The sequence below is a fragment of the Hyaena hyaena genome, unplaced genomic scaffold (assembly GCF_003009895.1).
Source record: "Hyaena hyaena isolate Hyena2069 unplaced genomic scaffold, ASM300989v1 scaffold_1097, whole genome shotgun sequence".
In the NCBI taxonomy this organism is placed as follows: Eukaryota; Metazoa; Chordata; class Mammalia; order Carnivora; family Hyaenidae; genus Hyaena; species Hyaena hyaena.
Window position 1 is genome coordinate 523,884 of NW_024081731.1, and position 17,921 is coordinate 541,804.

The 17,921-nt window shown below is 37.5% G+C and overlaps 1 protein-coding gene across 3 annotated transcripts in view; it reads left to right on the plus strand.

The window, feature by feature from the left end:
• Positions 1-17,921, plus strand: part of SLC7A11 (solute carrier family 7 member 11) — a 94,202-nt gene that overhangs the window by 41,570 nt on the left and 34,711 nt on the right. For all 3 annotated transcript variants that reach the window (XM_039222287.1, XM_039222286.1, XM_039222288.1), the window contains exon 7: positions 16,306-16,429. In XM_039222287.1, coding sequence (XP_039078218.1) covers positions 16,306-16,429 — 124 coding nt within the window. The remainder of the gene's footprint in view (positions 1-16,305; positions 16,430-17,921) is intronic.

Genomic DNA, 17,921 nt, shown 5'->3' on the forward strand with positions numbered 1-17,921 from the left:
GCAAAACTGCTTTTTAAAATGGATAAAAGCATTAACATTTGCCTGCATTTGACTTTTTCTAAAGCTGTTTTTCAAACACATAATGAAAGGGGTCCTAGGCTAACTGAATTAAATAATCTATTCCAGGTTGTTTATTGAAGGTCATTTGGTTACAAGATTAAAACAGAAACTTTATGATTAGGAAATACTGAAATGTTAGGATACTGTAAAGAAGTAGCTACTTTTTTATTTTTCACTAACATTTTTACAGATAACACTGATTCTTAAAATAGTTCTGATATCTCTTCAGGGGGAACAATATTTAATTTTTCCATATTGATATTGTCAAACAATCAAAATCTCACTTCCCATATTCTGGCCTGAGGCAAGCAAAAGAGAAATTGATATAGAAGACACGATTAACTTCATTTTGAGCCAGAAAATGACAAAAGAAATGAATGAGATAGATAGCAAGAGGAGGTCATGATTTGAAAAAGCTGGTTTGTAGCTGCTCAGGGTCTGGTGGAAGAAAGGTTAAATGTATTTTAAACGTATGTAAGTGTTTAGCTATTTGATCCTCATAACGGCATGGCCTCTGGCTAAGGAGAGGTGATCAGTCACAAATGCTGGGAGAAGACAGCTGCAGATTGAACTCAACAACATCCCTCTCTGGCACATGGAGCCCTTTGTCTTTATGTTGGGCCACAACCTGAACTCTGAACCGCAGTGCGGAGACCGCTTCAGCCTGGTATGTAGGTGTTTTCAAACCATCAAGTTTATGATGCAAGTCTGATGAGGCAGGGCCAGTTTCCTGTTCTCCAAATGATAGGCTACTTCTGCTTCCACTGTTACCATTTTTAAGGCATCTTGCTGCAGACTTCTCTCACATCGTGGCCTGGCCTCCCCACCTCCATATCTCCAATCCCAGGGGCAGCTGAGAACACAGGACATCCTGACTATCTTGTTCCCATGTTTCTCCTAACAGGCACATCTTGTTTGTCCCATATTTAAGTGGCTAGGGTACAAATTTCCCATATTTCTCCTAACAGTTATGGGCAGATGATCCATTTAATCAAGTAATTGAAAGGGAAACTTCTTTCTATATATCCTGTACCCTATTAGAAAACTTAAAAAGTAAAAATAGGATTTTCATAGTATTTTTCCATAACAGTGTATGGTCTTTCCCCTAGTATTTTAATAATAAATAAATAGTTACATTTTAAAATACAAAATTATGTAGAAGAAAAGTAAAGCCACCTACTATCTGATAATTACATAAAATAAAAGCCCTGTTATCATTCTGATGTTTTGCTTCCCCTCCCCCGTGTGTTATGTGTGTGTGTTTGTGCCATGCATGTACTATTGCATTATATTACTTGAGATAAATGTACATATGCATTTTTCTTCATGTGTTTGGCATTACATTGTGGATTTATGTGTTTCTGTTACTGTCTGTTTCCCCTGTGGGGGCCAGGGACTCTGTCCCTGTCATTCACTGCTGTATTCCCAGCAGATTGATGGTACCACATCTGTCCTGCCTCTAGATTTGCTGTATCTCAAGGTCAGCTTTAGCTCTTTTTTTTTTACAGTTTATTATTTATTTTTGACAGAGAGAGAGAGAGAGAGGAGAAGGGGCAGAGAGGGAGGGAGAGAGAATCCCAAGCAGGCTCCATGCTTGTCAGCTTAGCGCCTGTCAAGGGGTTTGATCTCCTGAACCATGAAATCACGACCTGAGCCAAAATCCAGAGTTGGGCACTTAACTGACTGAACCACCCAGGCACCTCAAGTTTTAGCTCTTATTATTCACCTAGATCTATACTGCTTTTTTTCATTTAACGTCATTTCACTAGATTTTCCTCGATCTCTAAAATCTTTCTAAACATGATTTTTAATGGTGGTATAGTATTTCATTGGGTAGGTGTACCAACAATTACTCATGTTTCTGGGAGCATTAAAATGTTTCCAATTCCTTTTAGGGTTATTTTTCTTAAGAAGATTACTGAAAGAGAAGATTGCTGACTGTGTTAAGGTGATGAAATTTTTTAAAAAGTCTCTCTTTTGTATTACCAAGTTGCTTTCCAAAGTGGGTACATCCGTTTCCTCACTCAATAGCAATAGTTAAGAACACTTAGTCAGCATTGAGTGTAATTTACAAAAATATTTGTTAATTGAAAAGCAAAAGTTATAGCTCATTGTTTTAAATTACATTTTTAAAACCACATATCGATGGGGCGCCTGGGTGGCTTAGTCTGTTAAGCGTCCGACTTTCACTTAGGTCATGATCTCGCGGTTTGTGGGTTCGAGCCCCGCGTCGGGCTCTGTGCTGACTGCCAGAGTCTGCCTTTTTCAGAGTCTGTGACTCCCTCTCTTTCTGACCCTCCCCTGCTCACGCTGTCTCTTTCTCTCTCCTAGAAATAAATAAAAACATTAAAAAATAAAATAAAATAAAACCACATATCGGGCTTAATACTTGCCCCATGTTTAGTAGCTGTATGTGGTTGCCATTTGGGGGCATGAATACTTGTGATTCAACAGAATTATTATTTTTTTAGTTTTTTAAATGTTTACATTATTTTTGAGAGAGAGACACACAGACAGGTTATGAGCGGCAGAGGGGCAGAGAGAAAGGAAGACACAGAATCTGAAGCAGACTCCAGGCTCTGAGCTGTCCTCACAGAGCCAGACGTGGCACTCCAATTCATAAACTGTGAGATCCTGACCTGAGCCTAAGTCAAATACTTAACTGACTGAGCCACCCAAGTGCCCCAACTGAATTCATATTATGGGTACTAATTGTTTATTATATTGATTGCAAAGTTTGGTCTCAGGTTTTCACCTAACTAAATTTTCTTTATGATTTGGCTTATAAAACTTTGAATTTATATGTAGTAATTTAATTTAAATATTTATATTTACTACATTTAAATAGAAGAGTTTTATAATATTTCTGTATATTGGTTTGAAGTCATAAATTTTCACCCTTGGATCATTTAAATATCACTCATATTTTCTGTTTGTTTCTGATTTCTTTTTGATATTAAGCTTTTTAACTTATCTAGAATGGATTTATTTTAGCATGACATAATGAGTGTAGGTTTTTGATTCCCCTCCCACCAGTTTTCCAATATCCTACAATTTATTGAATAGTCATATTATCTCTTAGTTTATGATAGTTACTTAGTTTATAATATTCATAAATTAGGATGGTTGTTATATACTGATTTTATGTTATATACTGTTGTATTTCAAAGTGATCTGTTCTGTTCTACTTACCTTTCTAGTAATATATCAGCCAATTACTATATAATTTTATTGAAAGTTTTAACTCTTTCTTATCTGAACTGAAAGATGGCCTTAATTATTACTTTTTTTCTGAACAAATTAATATAAATAATAAATTGCCTGAATAAATAAGTATAATATATTTGTAGGGAGGTAGTTTCTACTCTTGACTTTTCATGAATATGAGGAAAACCTGTATAATTCTTTGAAATTTAAAGTTCATAATTTTCAAATTATCTTTGAAGAACTTTCTTACAATATAATTTGCCCTATATAAAAATATATTCCACATGTATAGTTAAATCCTTGATAGTCCCAAAATTTTCTGCCCTGTATCCTATAGTTAATTATTAACTTGTTTTCTTCTTTCAAATTTTGAAAATACTAACTAATTAAAGTAACCTACGAGGTACCTGCCAGTGATATAAGTCTTATCTTTTCCCCTTTTGGCCTTTCTTTTTAAATCCTTGTACTCTACTAACAGACCGCTTCTCATAATGATCTTCTATTTTCCAGAATATTTAAAAAAAATTTTTTTTTAATGTTTTATTTATTTCTAGGAGAGAGAGAGAGACAGCGTGAGCAGGGGAGGGTCAGAGAGAGAGGGAGCCACAGACTGAAACAGGCTGGCAGTCAGCACAGAGCCCGACGCGGGGCTTGAACCCACGAACCGCGAGATCATGACCTAAGTGAAAGTCGGATGCTTAACCGACTAAGCCACCCAGGCGCCCCTATTTTCCAGAATATTTTTTAACCAAATACCAAATGCCAAAATATTAATGGAAATGTCAATGGAAACATGAAAAAAATATTACCTTGTGATCTTATAATATCCTTGTTGAAACCTCCTTATATGGGACTAAATATGGATGAAGTTAATTATTTTATGTATCTCCAACTAGTTGCATTTATATTCCTGAGAAAAAAATCCCTTACCACATAGGTTACAAACATGGTAATAAGTTTCTAAGCAAACATACATGACAAAGAATAAAATATTTTTTTCCTTGATGTCTTTCTTTTCTTTGAACCAAATATCTATCAGAAAAGATTTGAGTTATCTTTTTATGCATCTTTTAGATGTTTACTACTTTTTTTTTTTTTTTTTTTTTTTGCAAAATGAGAATGGCAATGTTGGATTATTTTATTACTAGCCTTTGTTTCCTCATGGTGGTTTCCATCTCTTTGATATATTCTAAATTTATACATAAAATTCAACACAAAAGTGCAATTGTGTTGCTCTCTCAAATTAACAGTCAATCAGGAAGCTCAGTGTTGTGACCAGGAGTGTGAGCCAACCGCTCTAGTATATTTAGATAGAAATGAGTCTTCCTGGAACTCCTTTCTCTTCCTCATTGACATCATTTCAGCCTGTGGTTCATTTCCATGTGCTGCTTTGTCTAGATTGTGAGGCCTGGTCCCTCCCATGGATCAAATACCCTGTTTGTTTGTATTGCTGACTCCCTACTGATGGCTGCCAGAGGATTGTGCTGTGCTGTGTTTGTGTTTTATGGGGAAATGTTCATGTGTGGCTGCTGTGTTTGATATTAAATCTGAGATGAACTTCAGGAGGTTTCCTGCTTTTTATTAAAAATGATTTTGGCTAGGGGCTGTGTTATCCTGTTCATAAATCAGGTGTACTCAGAGATTTAATAATTTAGAATTCTCATGAGGATTTGGTGGAATAAATATTTCTTTTCTGTGTTAAAGCTGCCTCTTAACTCCCCCCCCCTTTTCCTCTTCATGGTTTGATTTATTAATTTTTTTCAAGTCTTCTTTTGGGAGATTTGTGCAGGCTTGGTCTCATGCATGAGAAAATAATGTAAAAGGAAGAGCCAAGATAACAGCATAGTTTGGTTGAAGTAACTTAAATTTGTAAATTTTATGAGTCCTCCTGTCACTATTGTAAACAAACTTCTATTCAAAAACTTTCTTAATCTGAAGTTGTGTCTTCCAAAATACTTATCTTCTCTCCCTGTTTTAAGGAACCACATTTCTTAGAAATAAAAGATTGATGAAAAGAAAAAAAAAACCAAAAAAAAAAAAAAAAAACCCCAAGACAATAACAACAGCAAAACCCAGAAGCCAAGGAGGCCAGGAACTCCTCATATGTGAACTCCTCACAAGCTACATAAAAAGCAGAGGCATCACTGAGGATGACAAATAGTCCTGGCAACTCCTCTAAAAAAAGTTTCATTAGAGATTTAGAGGAAAAATTTTGAGGGCACTTTTTTTTTAATGTTTATTTATTTTTGAGAGACAGAGAGTGACAGAGAATGAGCAGGGGAGGGGCAGAGAGAGGGGGAGACACAGAATCCGAAACAGGTTCCAGGCTTTGAGCTGTCAGCACAGAGCCCAACATGGGTGTCAAACCCCACGAACCCTGAGATCATGACCTGAGCTGAAGTCTGACACTTAACTGACTGAGCCATCCAGGCACCCCCTGAGGGCACTTTGTAATGCTCAGTGAATGGCCTCAATTTCTTTGTAGAATTTGGTGTATATGAATACATAAAGATATTTTAAAAACTATTAGGATTTAGAAGATGTTTTGTTTTGTTTTTCATATTGAAAATAATAGGGAATGGGGAGTTCTGGCATTGAAAGGCATACTTAGAAAATGGAGGGAAGATTTCTCTGTGGGGGAGATTCATATGAGCCTGACAGAAAGGAGGCAACCGTGTTAAGAATGGGGGGTAAGGAGTCCTCCATGTATTACTGTGTTTGAATTTTAGATTCCATCCATGAGCGACTAAACTTTTTGTTGTGGTTGATGTCTTTATCCCTGTACTTACAACAATGTCTGGCATAAAGAAGATATTTGATAGGCATTAGTGAAATGAATGAACTCTTTATAGAACTTGATGGCTGCAAAGGACAATATTACTACAAATGTCCTCCTACAATTCAGATGGTTTTTAAAACTATGTTTGCAATGAAGTTTGGATAAAAGCTGAGGCATAAAATATAGTGACTTGCAAAGACATTCCGTGAGTACCTAGGATAATATGACCTTGTAATGTGGCCTTCCAGAGGTCTGACCTGATCTATGGGTACCATTTTAGAATCTGGAAGAAGGGACAGACCACTTTCCCTTTAAATGATCTTTTGTAATAATCAATTTTTTCAGCCAGGCTGACACTTTGAAGTTGTAATGATGGAAATTTCTTTGATGTACTGAGATTCCTAGTTGAGGATAGAATCATAATCTTTGGAGCTCAGGAGAAGAGATTGTAAAGTCAGCATCCTATTTCTTCCTCTGAATGACAGAACAAGGCAAAGGCAGGCATTTCCTTAGAACGCTCTGGTACACGAGCAAGTGTCAACTGAGTTTTTAAAGTGTTCTGTTAAACAATCTTTATGGATTAGCTTTATTTGCTAAAGCAGTTGAGTAATGAACTTTCAAGTAAAATGGACTTTAGACTCTATTAATTCAATACCCTTTTTAACTGATAAGAAAGTTTAAACCTTGAGAAATCCAGTGATCTCTTGAGTCCTTTATAGTGATTGGAATGTGACTAGACCCCACCTTTGGATTGGAGTCCAGAAAAATTTTCAAAATTCTATGAACTTAAGTTAAAACAAAATGAAAGGCAAAACTCCAGAGAAAGGATGTTGCAAAAAGAAAATTTATACCTGGGATGGTATGTATAAGTTTTTTCTTAGTTGTAGGTATTTGGGGAATGGGGCTGAGAGAAAGAATGAAAGAGAGGGGTAATTAAAGAGTGGGTGAATGTCAGGACCACTACTGTTTTCCTAGTCCCTCAGTCACTGTACGGTGTATCTGACTTGAAAAAAATTATCCCTATAGAGAGGTTTGCCTGTGAATGCTTGTAGTCTAAGAAAAGGCATTAGTAAATATAAACTAAAGTACAAAAGCTCATTGTTGAAGGGCTTTAACTTTTGAGCTGAAAGATAAAAGACCATAAAATTTCCATTTCTGCTGCGAGTATGAATCTTTGTGAATGGACAGCCTGTGGAGAGGAGAGGGAGGGCTTGCAGGAGATTCTGCCGTTCTGTGGGTCTCCGTGACCTTTTCAGGGAGCTGTGAACTGTTCCAATCAAGAGTCTTCATCATCACTTCGGCAATGGCAGATCCTCAACAGGGGAGGCACTTAACCTCTTAACGCTACCTCTTCTCATCTTTGCGCCTCCCTACCGCTCCATCGGGTTGCTGTGTTGTGTTCTCTGTGGCCCTACCCTGTGGACTTACTGCTTACTAAAGCCAGGCCATAGGGATTGGCTCCTCTACCCACTTTGTACCTTTCCTACTAAGAATTTTTCCCTGGAGGGCACCTGAGTGTCTCAGCTTGTTAAGTATCTGACTCTTGATTTTGGCTCAAGTCATGATATCATGGTTCCTGGGATCGAGTCCCATTTGTGGCTCTGTGGTGATAGTGCAGAGCCTGCTGGGAACTCTCTCTCTCTCTCTGTCTCTCTCTCTCTCAAAATAAATAAATAAACCTATTTTTTTTTAAAAGAATTTTTTCCTCAATCACCCTAAGGGTATAAATAGGGACTTATTGAAGTAAAAAATTATTTTCAACCTTATAGGGTCAAATATATACACAAATACCTATATAATCGGTCACATATGGCTACTTTGTGACACCAATTCATGTATTTCAAAACTGTACTTTAAGAAGCCAGTATTGGAGCCAAAAAGCTTGATCTAAATTGACTTGCGGAGTGTAGAGCAGTGATGTTAAAACTATCTGGAAGCTCCTGGTGTGTGGCAGAGTATCAGTGCATAAAATAAGTAAAAGAGGACTGATCTGGTTGAAGCCAGTGAGACCACAGTGGTCTGTAATCTTACCCATTGTCCAGTTCCTGTCCCGATTCCCAGGGCACCCGGCTGGAAAGCCAGTTATCTAGCTGACCAGCAGGTATCAATGTGAAATTATTACTAACAATTGGATTTGTCACTGTTGGTCAGAAGTATTGCTGGTCATTTTTGGTGTAGAAGCAGTAGTTTTTGTCATGGTTGAACGTGTCCAGGTTTGGCTATTCCATTTCGTACCGTGTGACTGATCAGAAATGTGACCAGACCTGATTTATGCACCTAGTAAGAGAAATATTATCAGTTCCTTCTAAGATATGCCTGAGGGGGTTTTGACTCTAATTCCCACTTACTATGCCAAAGTGGGTATATTTATTTTATGTTGCCTTGTTCTTGGCATAAGATTATATTTATTTAACATTGCATTGTCTTCTTATGTGTCCTTGGTCAAAACAAGAGGCAGTTGTGCTTTGATCTTTGTTGGATTGGCAACTGGCAAAGTGTAAGAGATTTTGTATTTTTAAAGTAGCGAGCGATAGGGTCTATCTTTGTTTCTGGGAAGTTTGAATAATGATGAATTTTTACTTTCCTACTGTTTTCAGATGTTAATGTTTTTATTTGATTTTTATAATCTGGGACATTATTTTAAGGATTTTTATGTCTTAACTATATATCTTATAAAACAACATAATGTAGGATACAATTTGGTGAGGACCCATGTTAAGTCTTATATGAACTAATTAACAGAGATCTTGATATAATGAGCAGCTTTTTGTTCTTTTATTAGTTAGGGTAATGCCAGCTGCTACAGCAAACAAATGACAAGTTTTCAATGGCTTTAAACAATCAAAAATTTTATTTTTAAATCATGTAACATTCCAGTTGGTGTCCCTGATAATTGATAGGCTTTCCTACACATGTTGATTCTGTGACCTCGCTTCCTTCTGTATAGATCCTCTGCAACTAGCTGTCCATTAGGGAGAGGGGGCATCAAGTCAGGTCACTTCTTAACCACCTTGGCCTTTAATTGCCACATCAATTGACACCAAGAATGAGTCCCATTCCCACCTAGGTACAGGAGAGTCTGGCAAATGTGGCCTATGTGGGAAATTGCTTCTTGGGAATAACTTCTGCTCTGGAAAGAGGTACACAAAATTGTGGTAGGGAGTTAAATGTTTCAGCCATACATCTGAATCTTGGGAATTCCATTATAAAGAACGGTTCATTGAGATGTTGATACATCTACTAGCATTCTTCTAGTGTATGTAAGACCAAATCCTTAGGGAAATAATGAAATTTTAAAAGGCAGTTTGTAAAAACGGTGTAGCAAAAATAAGAATTGAACATCAGTGGGAAATTTATTGTTACTTAAACAATTTATCTTTTTGATTATTTATTTGCAAAGAACTTAACTTGAAACCAATTTTGTTTTTCTACGTTCAAACTTGCCTACTCGTATCGTTATGCTTATCCATTATAAATGTGAATAACTGTAATACATCTGGAACACATACCCTAAATCTCTAGAAAATGAGAAAAAAATAAGGTGTAGACAATGTTAATTTTTTTGTATGAAACTCAAGCAAACAAAAATTTACTCTCAAGCTACATTTTACTGACTAATTTTATTTAGTGATGAATTTATTCTAATAGGATAAAAAAGTGAAGGATTTTTTAGGGATTAAGTGCTTATACTAATTCTCCTGATTGCTTATTACCCTATGTTTCTGAATTGTAAGTTTCCATGTTCTTTTTTCCATTTGGTTTTGCTGTACCTTTCTTGCTCCCTACATTTTCCCATAAGCCTCCTTCATCCCTGCAGCCTTTTAATCTGTGTCTGTTCATTTCTTACGTCTCTCTACAGGTCTCTCTGTCTTCTCTTTCTGTGTATGGAGTTCTTCATCTGTGGACAATGGAGAATGGTGAGATTTAGATTAGATATCAGCAGTATTGAAATTTACAATGTCTCCGTGAAAACATCCATAGCCTTGCTGTGGTACTTCCTGTAAGGAGCAGAGGCCAGGTGTTTAATGCCTGAAATCAGTGGGATCGCTGTGTACTTTTATGTGACAATCTGCTTGTCACATCTCTCTATTCATCCTTGGCCCAGAAATTGTCATTAAGTTAGACAGAACATGAACATGGTTCTTCCTCTTGCTGTATTTTTTTTCTTTCAGTGACAACCCACACCTTTCCCCCCTCTACTTCCTATGTCTCCTCAGGTGCATTTCTTTCATGTTATTAACAGCCCGATTCCCACTCACAGTGGAAAACTAGAGATACAGTGAGAGCACTGAATGACACTGAGGCAAAATCACTGAAAACACGCAGAAGAATTTGTGATTCCAGCCACCTATAATCTAATTGTTCCTAGTCCCGGAAAACTTATTTGTAATCACATTTGGAATTACAAATCCACTTATTTGTAATTCAATCCCTGCTAGAAATGTCAGAAATCACATAGCCAGCTAGTACAATTATGTGTCCAGGGCTCTTTGGAGAGTTCAGTATGAGGAGGAATAAGGGAGAGTGTATAAAAATGTATAGAAGAAAAACCATGTGAATGAAAAATATGGATTGATTTTCTTTAAGATCTACTTTTTACTTATCGTTTTGTCTATAATGTATGACTGAAGTTTGAGGAGTAAGATAAAATTCGCAGCAGGGTATAAACAGAGTGATTCAGCAAAACTTAATTACTTAATTGATCAGTGGGTACAAAAAAAGAAATGAGATGCTTGAGCCATTTCTGTGTCAGTTCTGCAGAAAAGTTTTCAAGGTCTTCATGGGGAAATTATAAAGAAAATGTGAAACAAATATGATTCCCAAATAAAAACTTAGAATCAAAAGGTACTTAATATAATTTTATTTTTTATTATTACTATTTTGTTGACGTTTATTCATGTTTGAGAGAGAGAAGAAGCATGAATAGGGGAGGGCAGAGAGAGGAGGAGACATATTATTTGAAGCAGGCTCCAGGCTCTGTGCTAACAGCTGTCAGCACAGAGCCTGACATGGAGCTCAAACTCACAAACTGTGAGATCATGACCTGAGCCGAAGTTGACACTTAACTGACTGAGCCACCCAGGTGCCCCTGGTACTTAATATAATTTTAAATACTTTGTGTTGAGATGTTTCACTTATATATAAATAAATAGTGCCTAGCTTATTAATAGAATTAAATATTTTGAAAATTAATGCTTTAGTTTTTTTTCTATCTCACATATTAAGAAGTTTACCATTTTCTTGTTCTTCTTAATTCTTCCGTTTCTCTCCTCCCTCCTTTCTCCTGAATATCACATGTGCATGTTAAAATATGAATGAGTTTTAAAAAGAAAGTGTGAAGTATCAATCACTTCTCTTGGATGATTTTTGAACACAGAAGATTAGGCTTTAACAGAACTGACTGACTGTCATCATTCCCTGTCCCATGGCTCAAAGACAATTTCAGATGCTCCAGGATCAGTGAGTTGTGTGGTCCCCACCATGTGTGTCCAACACAGAGGATTGTATGAAACTTATTTCGGCTCACACAAACCTCAGAAGATTTTGATCAAAATATAAAACAATTTTAGGACTATCCTGAATTCAAGTGATTACTGAATTACTCGTATGGGTTGAAAAATCAGAAATCCGTGTAACCTTCAGGTATCCTCAAGTCTTTGGAGAGCCAGCTAGATTTACTCAATCTGCCTTTGTAGCAAGAGGTTTTTTTGTTTGTTTGTTTTGTTTTGTTTTGTTTTTTAGCTAATATAAAGCACCGGAAACAGTGGTCATTTCTGACACTTTGTCATACAGTTGCAAATAGTATTAAAACACGCATTCTCATGCTGCATCATATGCAAGTTTGTTTGCGATGGCTGTTGGGTGCATGAAGAAACGCACTTGGCTTAAAATGTGTCACATTGTTACATTCGGCCTTCTGATATTTGTACTACTTATATAAAATATAACATGTTTGTCAGCATATAAGAATCCTAGGGATCCTGTACAGGGAGGTAAAGTAGGCACAAAGCAGCCATGAAATCATGACAGGATATGTCATGAATGTGAATCTTCGAGCTGGAAGATGTAGGCTCAAGTTGCAGCCCTCCCACTTAAGATTTTTATGGCCTTGGTCTTATCACTTAACCTTTCTGAGCCTTGGGTCCCTCATTTGAAAACGGTGGGAATCGTTTCAGGAAGCTCTTATTTCACTCGGTTGTTGTGAATTTTGTTTGTAATTTGTTTATATTCTCTTTCTCATTCCACAAAGGATTTGAAATGGTATGCGGATATTTGAAGATAAAACATTATTTGTCAGTGCTTTGTAGATTACACAATTGTAAGCTACCAGCCATTACTTTGGGGACTTTCAGGATTCCTGAGGAAGTCTATTCCTTAGAATGAAGCACTTTTAAGCAGATGTTCCAGACACTTCTATTTAACAATTTCAAATAAAGCAAATATTTATCCATGTGTGACATAGACTGGTTATAGGTGCTAACTTAAAATAAACCCACGGGAAAAGAAGACTATCCAAGACCCTTTGGCTGAAAACTAAGTGCAGCTAATACAATTATTGGATTCTCACAGACTTAATGGCCCTTAATTGAGAAGACCATGTATAATGACTAGAGGTCTTAAGGTGTAAGTGACTCTTCTCAGTACATTTGTGTTTTATTCATCATAACAAACATGCATAAACATTTGAAAAAGTAGAGCTCATAGGTGTGAGTCATTTTTACTCAGCTTAAAGACAATGCTTTTGTTGCACTTAAACTTGGAGGATACCTCACAATAACACAGAGGCTTTGAAATATCAGTGGTCTACTAGTTCCTTTAATTCGTTTTATTATGTGCCATTTACCTTAATCTGGAGTTTGTAACCGTGCTTATCTGCCCTCTGCATCTAAAGCCTCCAGAAAGACTGCTCTGGATGGCCTAATAGCTTTTATCAGCTCACCCAGTGGCTCTTAAGCTTTGGTGCTTGAAACCCAGGAGTTAACCACATGGTGCCAAACCCTTCTGAACACGTCAACTGCTTTCCTCTGTAATTGATTGCTGTTTATGCCAAGGCAGCCACAAACCCTTCTCCTCCTTCCTTCCCTTTGTCAAAGTGAAATGGAACCTAAGGACAGAAGATAGTGGCTCTTTTGCCATACCCCCTCCCATACTCATGGCCTAATTCACTTAGAGAGGAACTGCTTCTGGACCTATGAATTGCCACAAGGTTGGACCCTTTCTCTCTTTTGTCTTATATTGTGAGCTCCTTTGATTTTTTGGTCTAATCTCTATGTAGTATATCTGAGCTGATAGTAAAATTGTTAATAATCTACACATTTTGGCTTCTGGGGCAGACATGCTTGCTTTTCCTCCTTTTCCTGGAAAAACTGTTTAGGGAAATTTATTTTTATTTTTTTAATTTTTGTTTTTGAGAGAGAGAGAGAGACAGACAGACAGACAGACAGAGACACAACATAAGTGGGGGAAGGAGGGAGGGGCAGGGAGAGAGGGAGGCACAGCATCTGAAGCAGGTTCCAGGTCCTGAGCTGTCAGCACAGAGCCCAGTGCGGGACTTGAACCCACAAACCGTGAGATGGTCGCCTGAGCCGAAGCTTGATGCTTAACTGACTGAGCTACCCAGGTGCCCATGTCTAGGGAAATGTGTTAAGTGAGCTTCTGTTGTCTTTTAAATCTAAAGAATACCTCATTTTCTAAACATTGAAACTTTGGCAAACATTCACTTGACATTCCAGTTCATGTTACACAGAAAAATTATAAAAATCATGGAATATGTTTTTTTTCCCTTCCTTATAGTAAATAAAGGTGCATTTTCAATGACTGTATGAGAAATACTGGCTTGATAAGAGCTTTGCAATAAACGTTATATTCAGCAATTATGATTTCTCTGAAAATGAATAATTATGAGACCGAGAGTCCACATGCATGAGAGAAAGTTCACTTTAGTGGTTACAATGCTATGACTTCAGCTAGGACGGATCAGCTGAATTCTGGGTTCCCATTTACCAGTTGTATATCCTTAACCAGTTATTTAAACTCTCCAAGACTTCATTTCCTTACATATAAAATGGTGATGATGTTCCTAACTCACAGGACTTTTGGAAGATAAAACGAGGCAAATATGTAAAGCACCTAATAAAATATCAGGCACATAACACCCACCAGGTAAATGGCAATGGCTATTGCTGTGGGGTTTTTTTGTTATTGACAAGCTGAGAAAAAAAAGTTGCATATATATATTTTTTTTAGTATTCCTTCTGCTAAAATCAATTTAGAAAACTTCCCTCAGACATACCATAATCTCTAAGCAGAAAACAGGGAGGCCGCCTTGGAAGAGCAGAGCTTGGAGGCTGGATTCTATGCGGGGAGGGCCACAGCCCAAATTTCAGACTGCCTTCTCCCTGCTAATTTGTAGCCTCGTATGATGTGACAGTACTACCTGTCCTGGACAGGTAAGCTACTCCTGTGCACTTACAGTGTCACCTCAGCTTTTATTAACAGGAACTTTATACTTCTTAATCCCGTTCTTGCAAGGAATAGAGAGTTTCTCTCCCCCCATCTCCCTCCCCACTTCTCTCCCCCCAGAGAAAGAGCTTAATACACCATTTGGGATGTTATAAAAATGGAAAAGACTCGGGTTTAAAATAATACAGCAAGCAGTTGAAAAGCTGCACATCTACCTTCAAGTTTGCCTTCTTAGCCCTTTGCATTTACATACAGCCTTCCTTTCAAAGAAACAGAATTCATTTTTAATATGTCTTATGCCATTCAATGCTTTATATTTAATTGGCCCAGTGATTTCCTCTGCTTAAATGTAGTGCTTATCAATCACAACTAGCAATGCATGTGATGGAGTTAACAGAAAATTCCACAGGACCCTCTTCACACTGGGGAAAGGGAACATCTGCTACTTTTATATTAGGATGCCAGGATTTAGAGGTCATTGTGTTCCCCCATCAAGGCTTAAGGCTTTGGGGATCAGGGGAAGTGTCAGGCTCCAAGCAGCATAATGAATGGCAGTTGCTGACTGGCTAGGTTTGCCTGTTCTCGACGGGAGATAGTGCTGTTCAGCATAATGAGCTGGGACTTTGTTTGCTAAACATACCCAGCTTGGGGAGTGAGACAGGTTGTGCCTTCCTCCCCCACCCTCCCCGTTCTGAACTGTATTTTCATCTTGGAAGAAATTATATTGAGGTCTTCATTAGTGGCACCCAGCAGGCTTAAGGCTCCATGAGAGCTGATAAGCTCTATGGCGAAAAAACCCATCAGCCTTTGTGCAGGGAGCTAAAGCTTTAAGTTGCTTGAACTGGAAAGAGTCTGAAGAGGTGATTATGTTAAGCAAGTAATGTGTATCGGTAACATGGAATCAAATTATTAGGGTCAGTAACTCCAGGCTTTCCCAGTGCATTAAATGAAGACATAACATTGCATTTGTGCCGGGTACTTCTTGATGCCACAGAGTGTCAGCACTGTCCGGTCATATGTACTTCACAGCATGTCACCTCTTAATTTCATGGGATTATCTGCACTGTTGCTTTAATAGATACTCATGATCTTCAGCTTCCTTTGAACTCACAGCAGGGCAGTGCAAAGTCATTATTGCGAGCACTTCTGTGCTTTTTGTGTTATATTTGAAATTATTATTACTATCATTGAGAAAGGTAGATATATCTTGCTCTCATGCTTCCAAAAGTGTGCAACTTATTTGCTGATCAGGGAAGCTGCTGAAGGGGAAAAACTGAATGGGAAAGACCTTTCTGGGGTTAAGTATTAGAAAGATGTCAAGGCAGTAAATTAGTATTAGAGATGTACATAGGACCATGGTTCTCAAAGAGTGGCCCCCTGGCCAGCCACATAGATATTGCCCAGGAACTTGTTAGAAATGCAGATCTTACCGAATCAGAAACTCAAGATTGCTCAGAAAACTGTGTTTCAACAAGCCTTCCAGGAGAGGGCTGCACGCTCAAGCGTGAGAAACACTGCTATAGCATTAAAGGAGTACGAGAATGGGATAGACCCTTTTGTTCTGAGGGTAGAGCAGTAGACAAGGCAAATGAAGTAAGTGATCCCATGGACCTTATCAAATTACAAAGGAATATGTAGTCCTTCTCCCCCGTAAAATATGCATACACAACAGACCCTGTAATTATTGTACATCCTATTTTACTCTTCGTTCAAATCAGCCTGTTATCGTATCGTCTTTGCTTTCAGAGAATGACTCACGAAAGATGACTAATAAGCAATTCCTTTGTGCATTTCAGAACCATCCCCCTTGCAATCTGTATATCCATGGCCATCGTCACTACTGGCTACGTGCTAACAAATGTGGCCTACTTTACGACCATTAGTGCTGAGGAACTGTTGCTTTCAAATGCTGTGGCAGTGGTAAGTCCAAGTTGGGAACATGCCAGTTTGAATTTAGGTTAATGAGTTGATGCAATTTTACAGTAGTTCCCTCCAGCAGAAACTGTTTTGAAATTCAGTAATATTTTCTTGACCTGAATAATAATGAGTATATAAAAAATTTAGAACACACCTTAGCAATTCCATTTAACCGATACAGCCAGAGTCCTATATGGGTTCCTGCATTGTTTGACTGATGTAAAACATCTCCACATATACATGCTTAAACACACATTTCCACATGTGCATGTTGAATGGAAGATATTTCTCCAATGTGACTTTAAGGATTGGTGGGCAGTTACTGAATTTAAATGAATGTATATTTTGGCATGAGAATTGCAATTTATTCTGTATTCTTTCCTGTTCATAAACTTTTCAAAGGCCAAGTTCAAGTCTATTTTCGAAAGTACTACTTACGAATTTCCAAAGGACCAAACATATTTGTTTTTTCTAGTATATCCTTTTGAATACCAGTAATGGGATATTATAAATTTTAGGAAATACTGAGTTTTTCAAAGTTAAACAGATGTCATTGCTATAAGCACTTCTCAGAATATGAAAGATGCTAATGTGCATTTTAACTCCCTAAGAAGTGGATACTTATAATTTTACAGCATTTTCCAACATTTATTTGACCTCAGGACCATCTTTGCTCTCAAAGGTCATGTTACGGGACTGTCATTCTGTGACACATACTTTTATTTTGTATCAAAACTTAGCTGGTAAAGGAGCATTCATTCATGACCTCATAACAATGAAGGGTGAAAATATAACTTCCCATCGCTAGATGTCAGTTCCTTTTAAAATAGTCACTATTACCTCATATGGGCAACATCCACAGGGAACAAATTATCTCATTTCATGTGAACCTACGTGCGTGTTCACTGTATTAAAACAAGACTTTGCCACTGCTGTAAGTCCTACCAGACAACCAAATGTACAAAGTTTGCTAATGTCGGGTCAGTCATCTCATCTTACTAGACAAAGGGCAGCACTTACTCTTTGAGTGCAACATGGTCCATTAATTACATTGCACCAGCTGCATCAAGGACAACTAAAGAATCCCACTTTTTTTTCTTTTTGAAAATACATCTTTCATGGAATTTGCAGTATTGCATATACCAGAGCATGAGAGGAAATTTCAGAAGTTTTGATCATCTTTCATATTCTCTGTGGCTTGATTTTCTCAGGCTTGCATTTGTATTCTAGCCTTTTTATGGGAAACCACAGAAGGAATTGGCAGATCCCTGAGAGGGAGGGAGGGAGGGCCTCAATAAAGAGAGATTCAGCTACTGTGATTATTCTAGGCACAAGATTTTTGGAACCGCTCATATGTAGGTGAAATAAATGATTAAGCCATCAATTATTTGTCACTATACTTTATGTCCTAACAGGAGGATTGGTCTATGAAACAAGTTATGTGTAGTACTTCTCAGTATACATTTGTACCTCACTATAACAATGTGGATTTCCA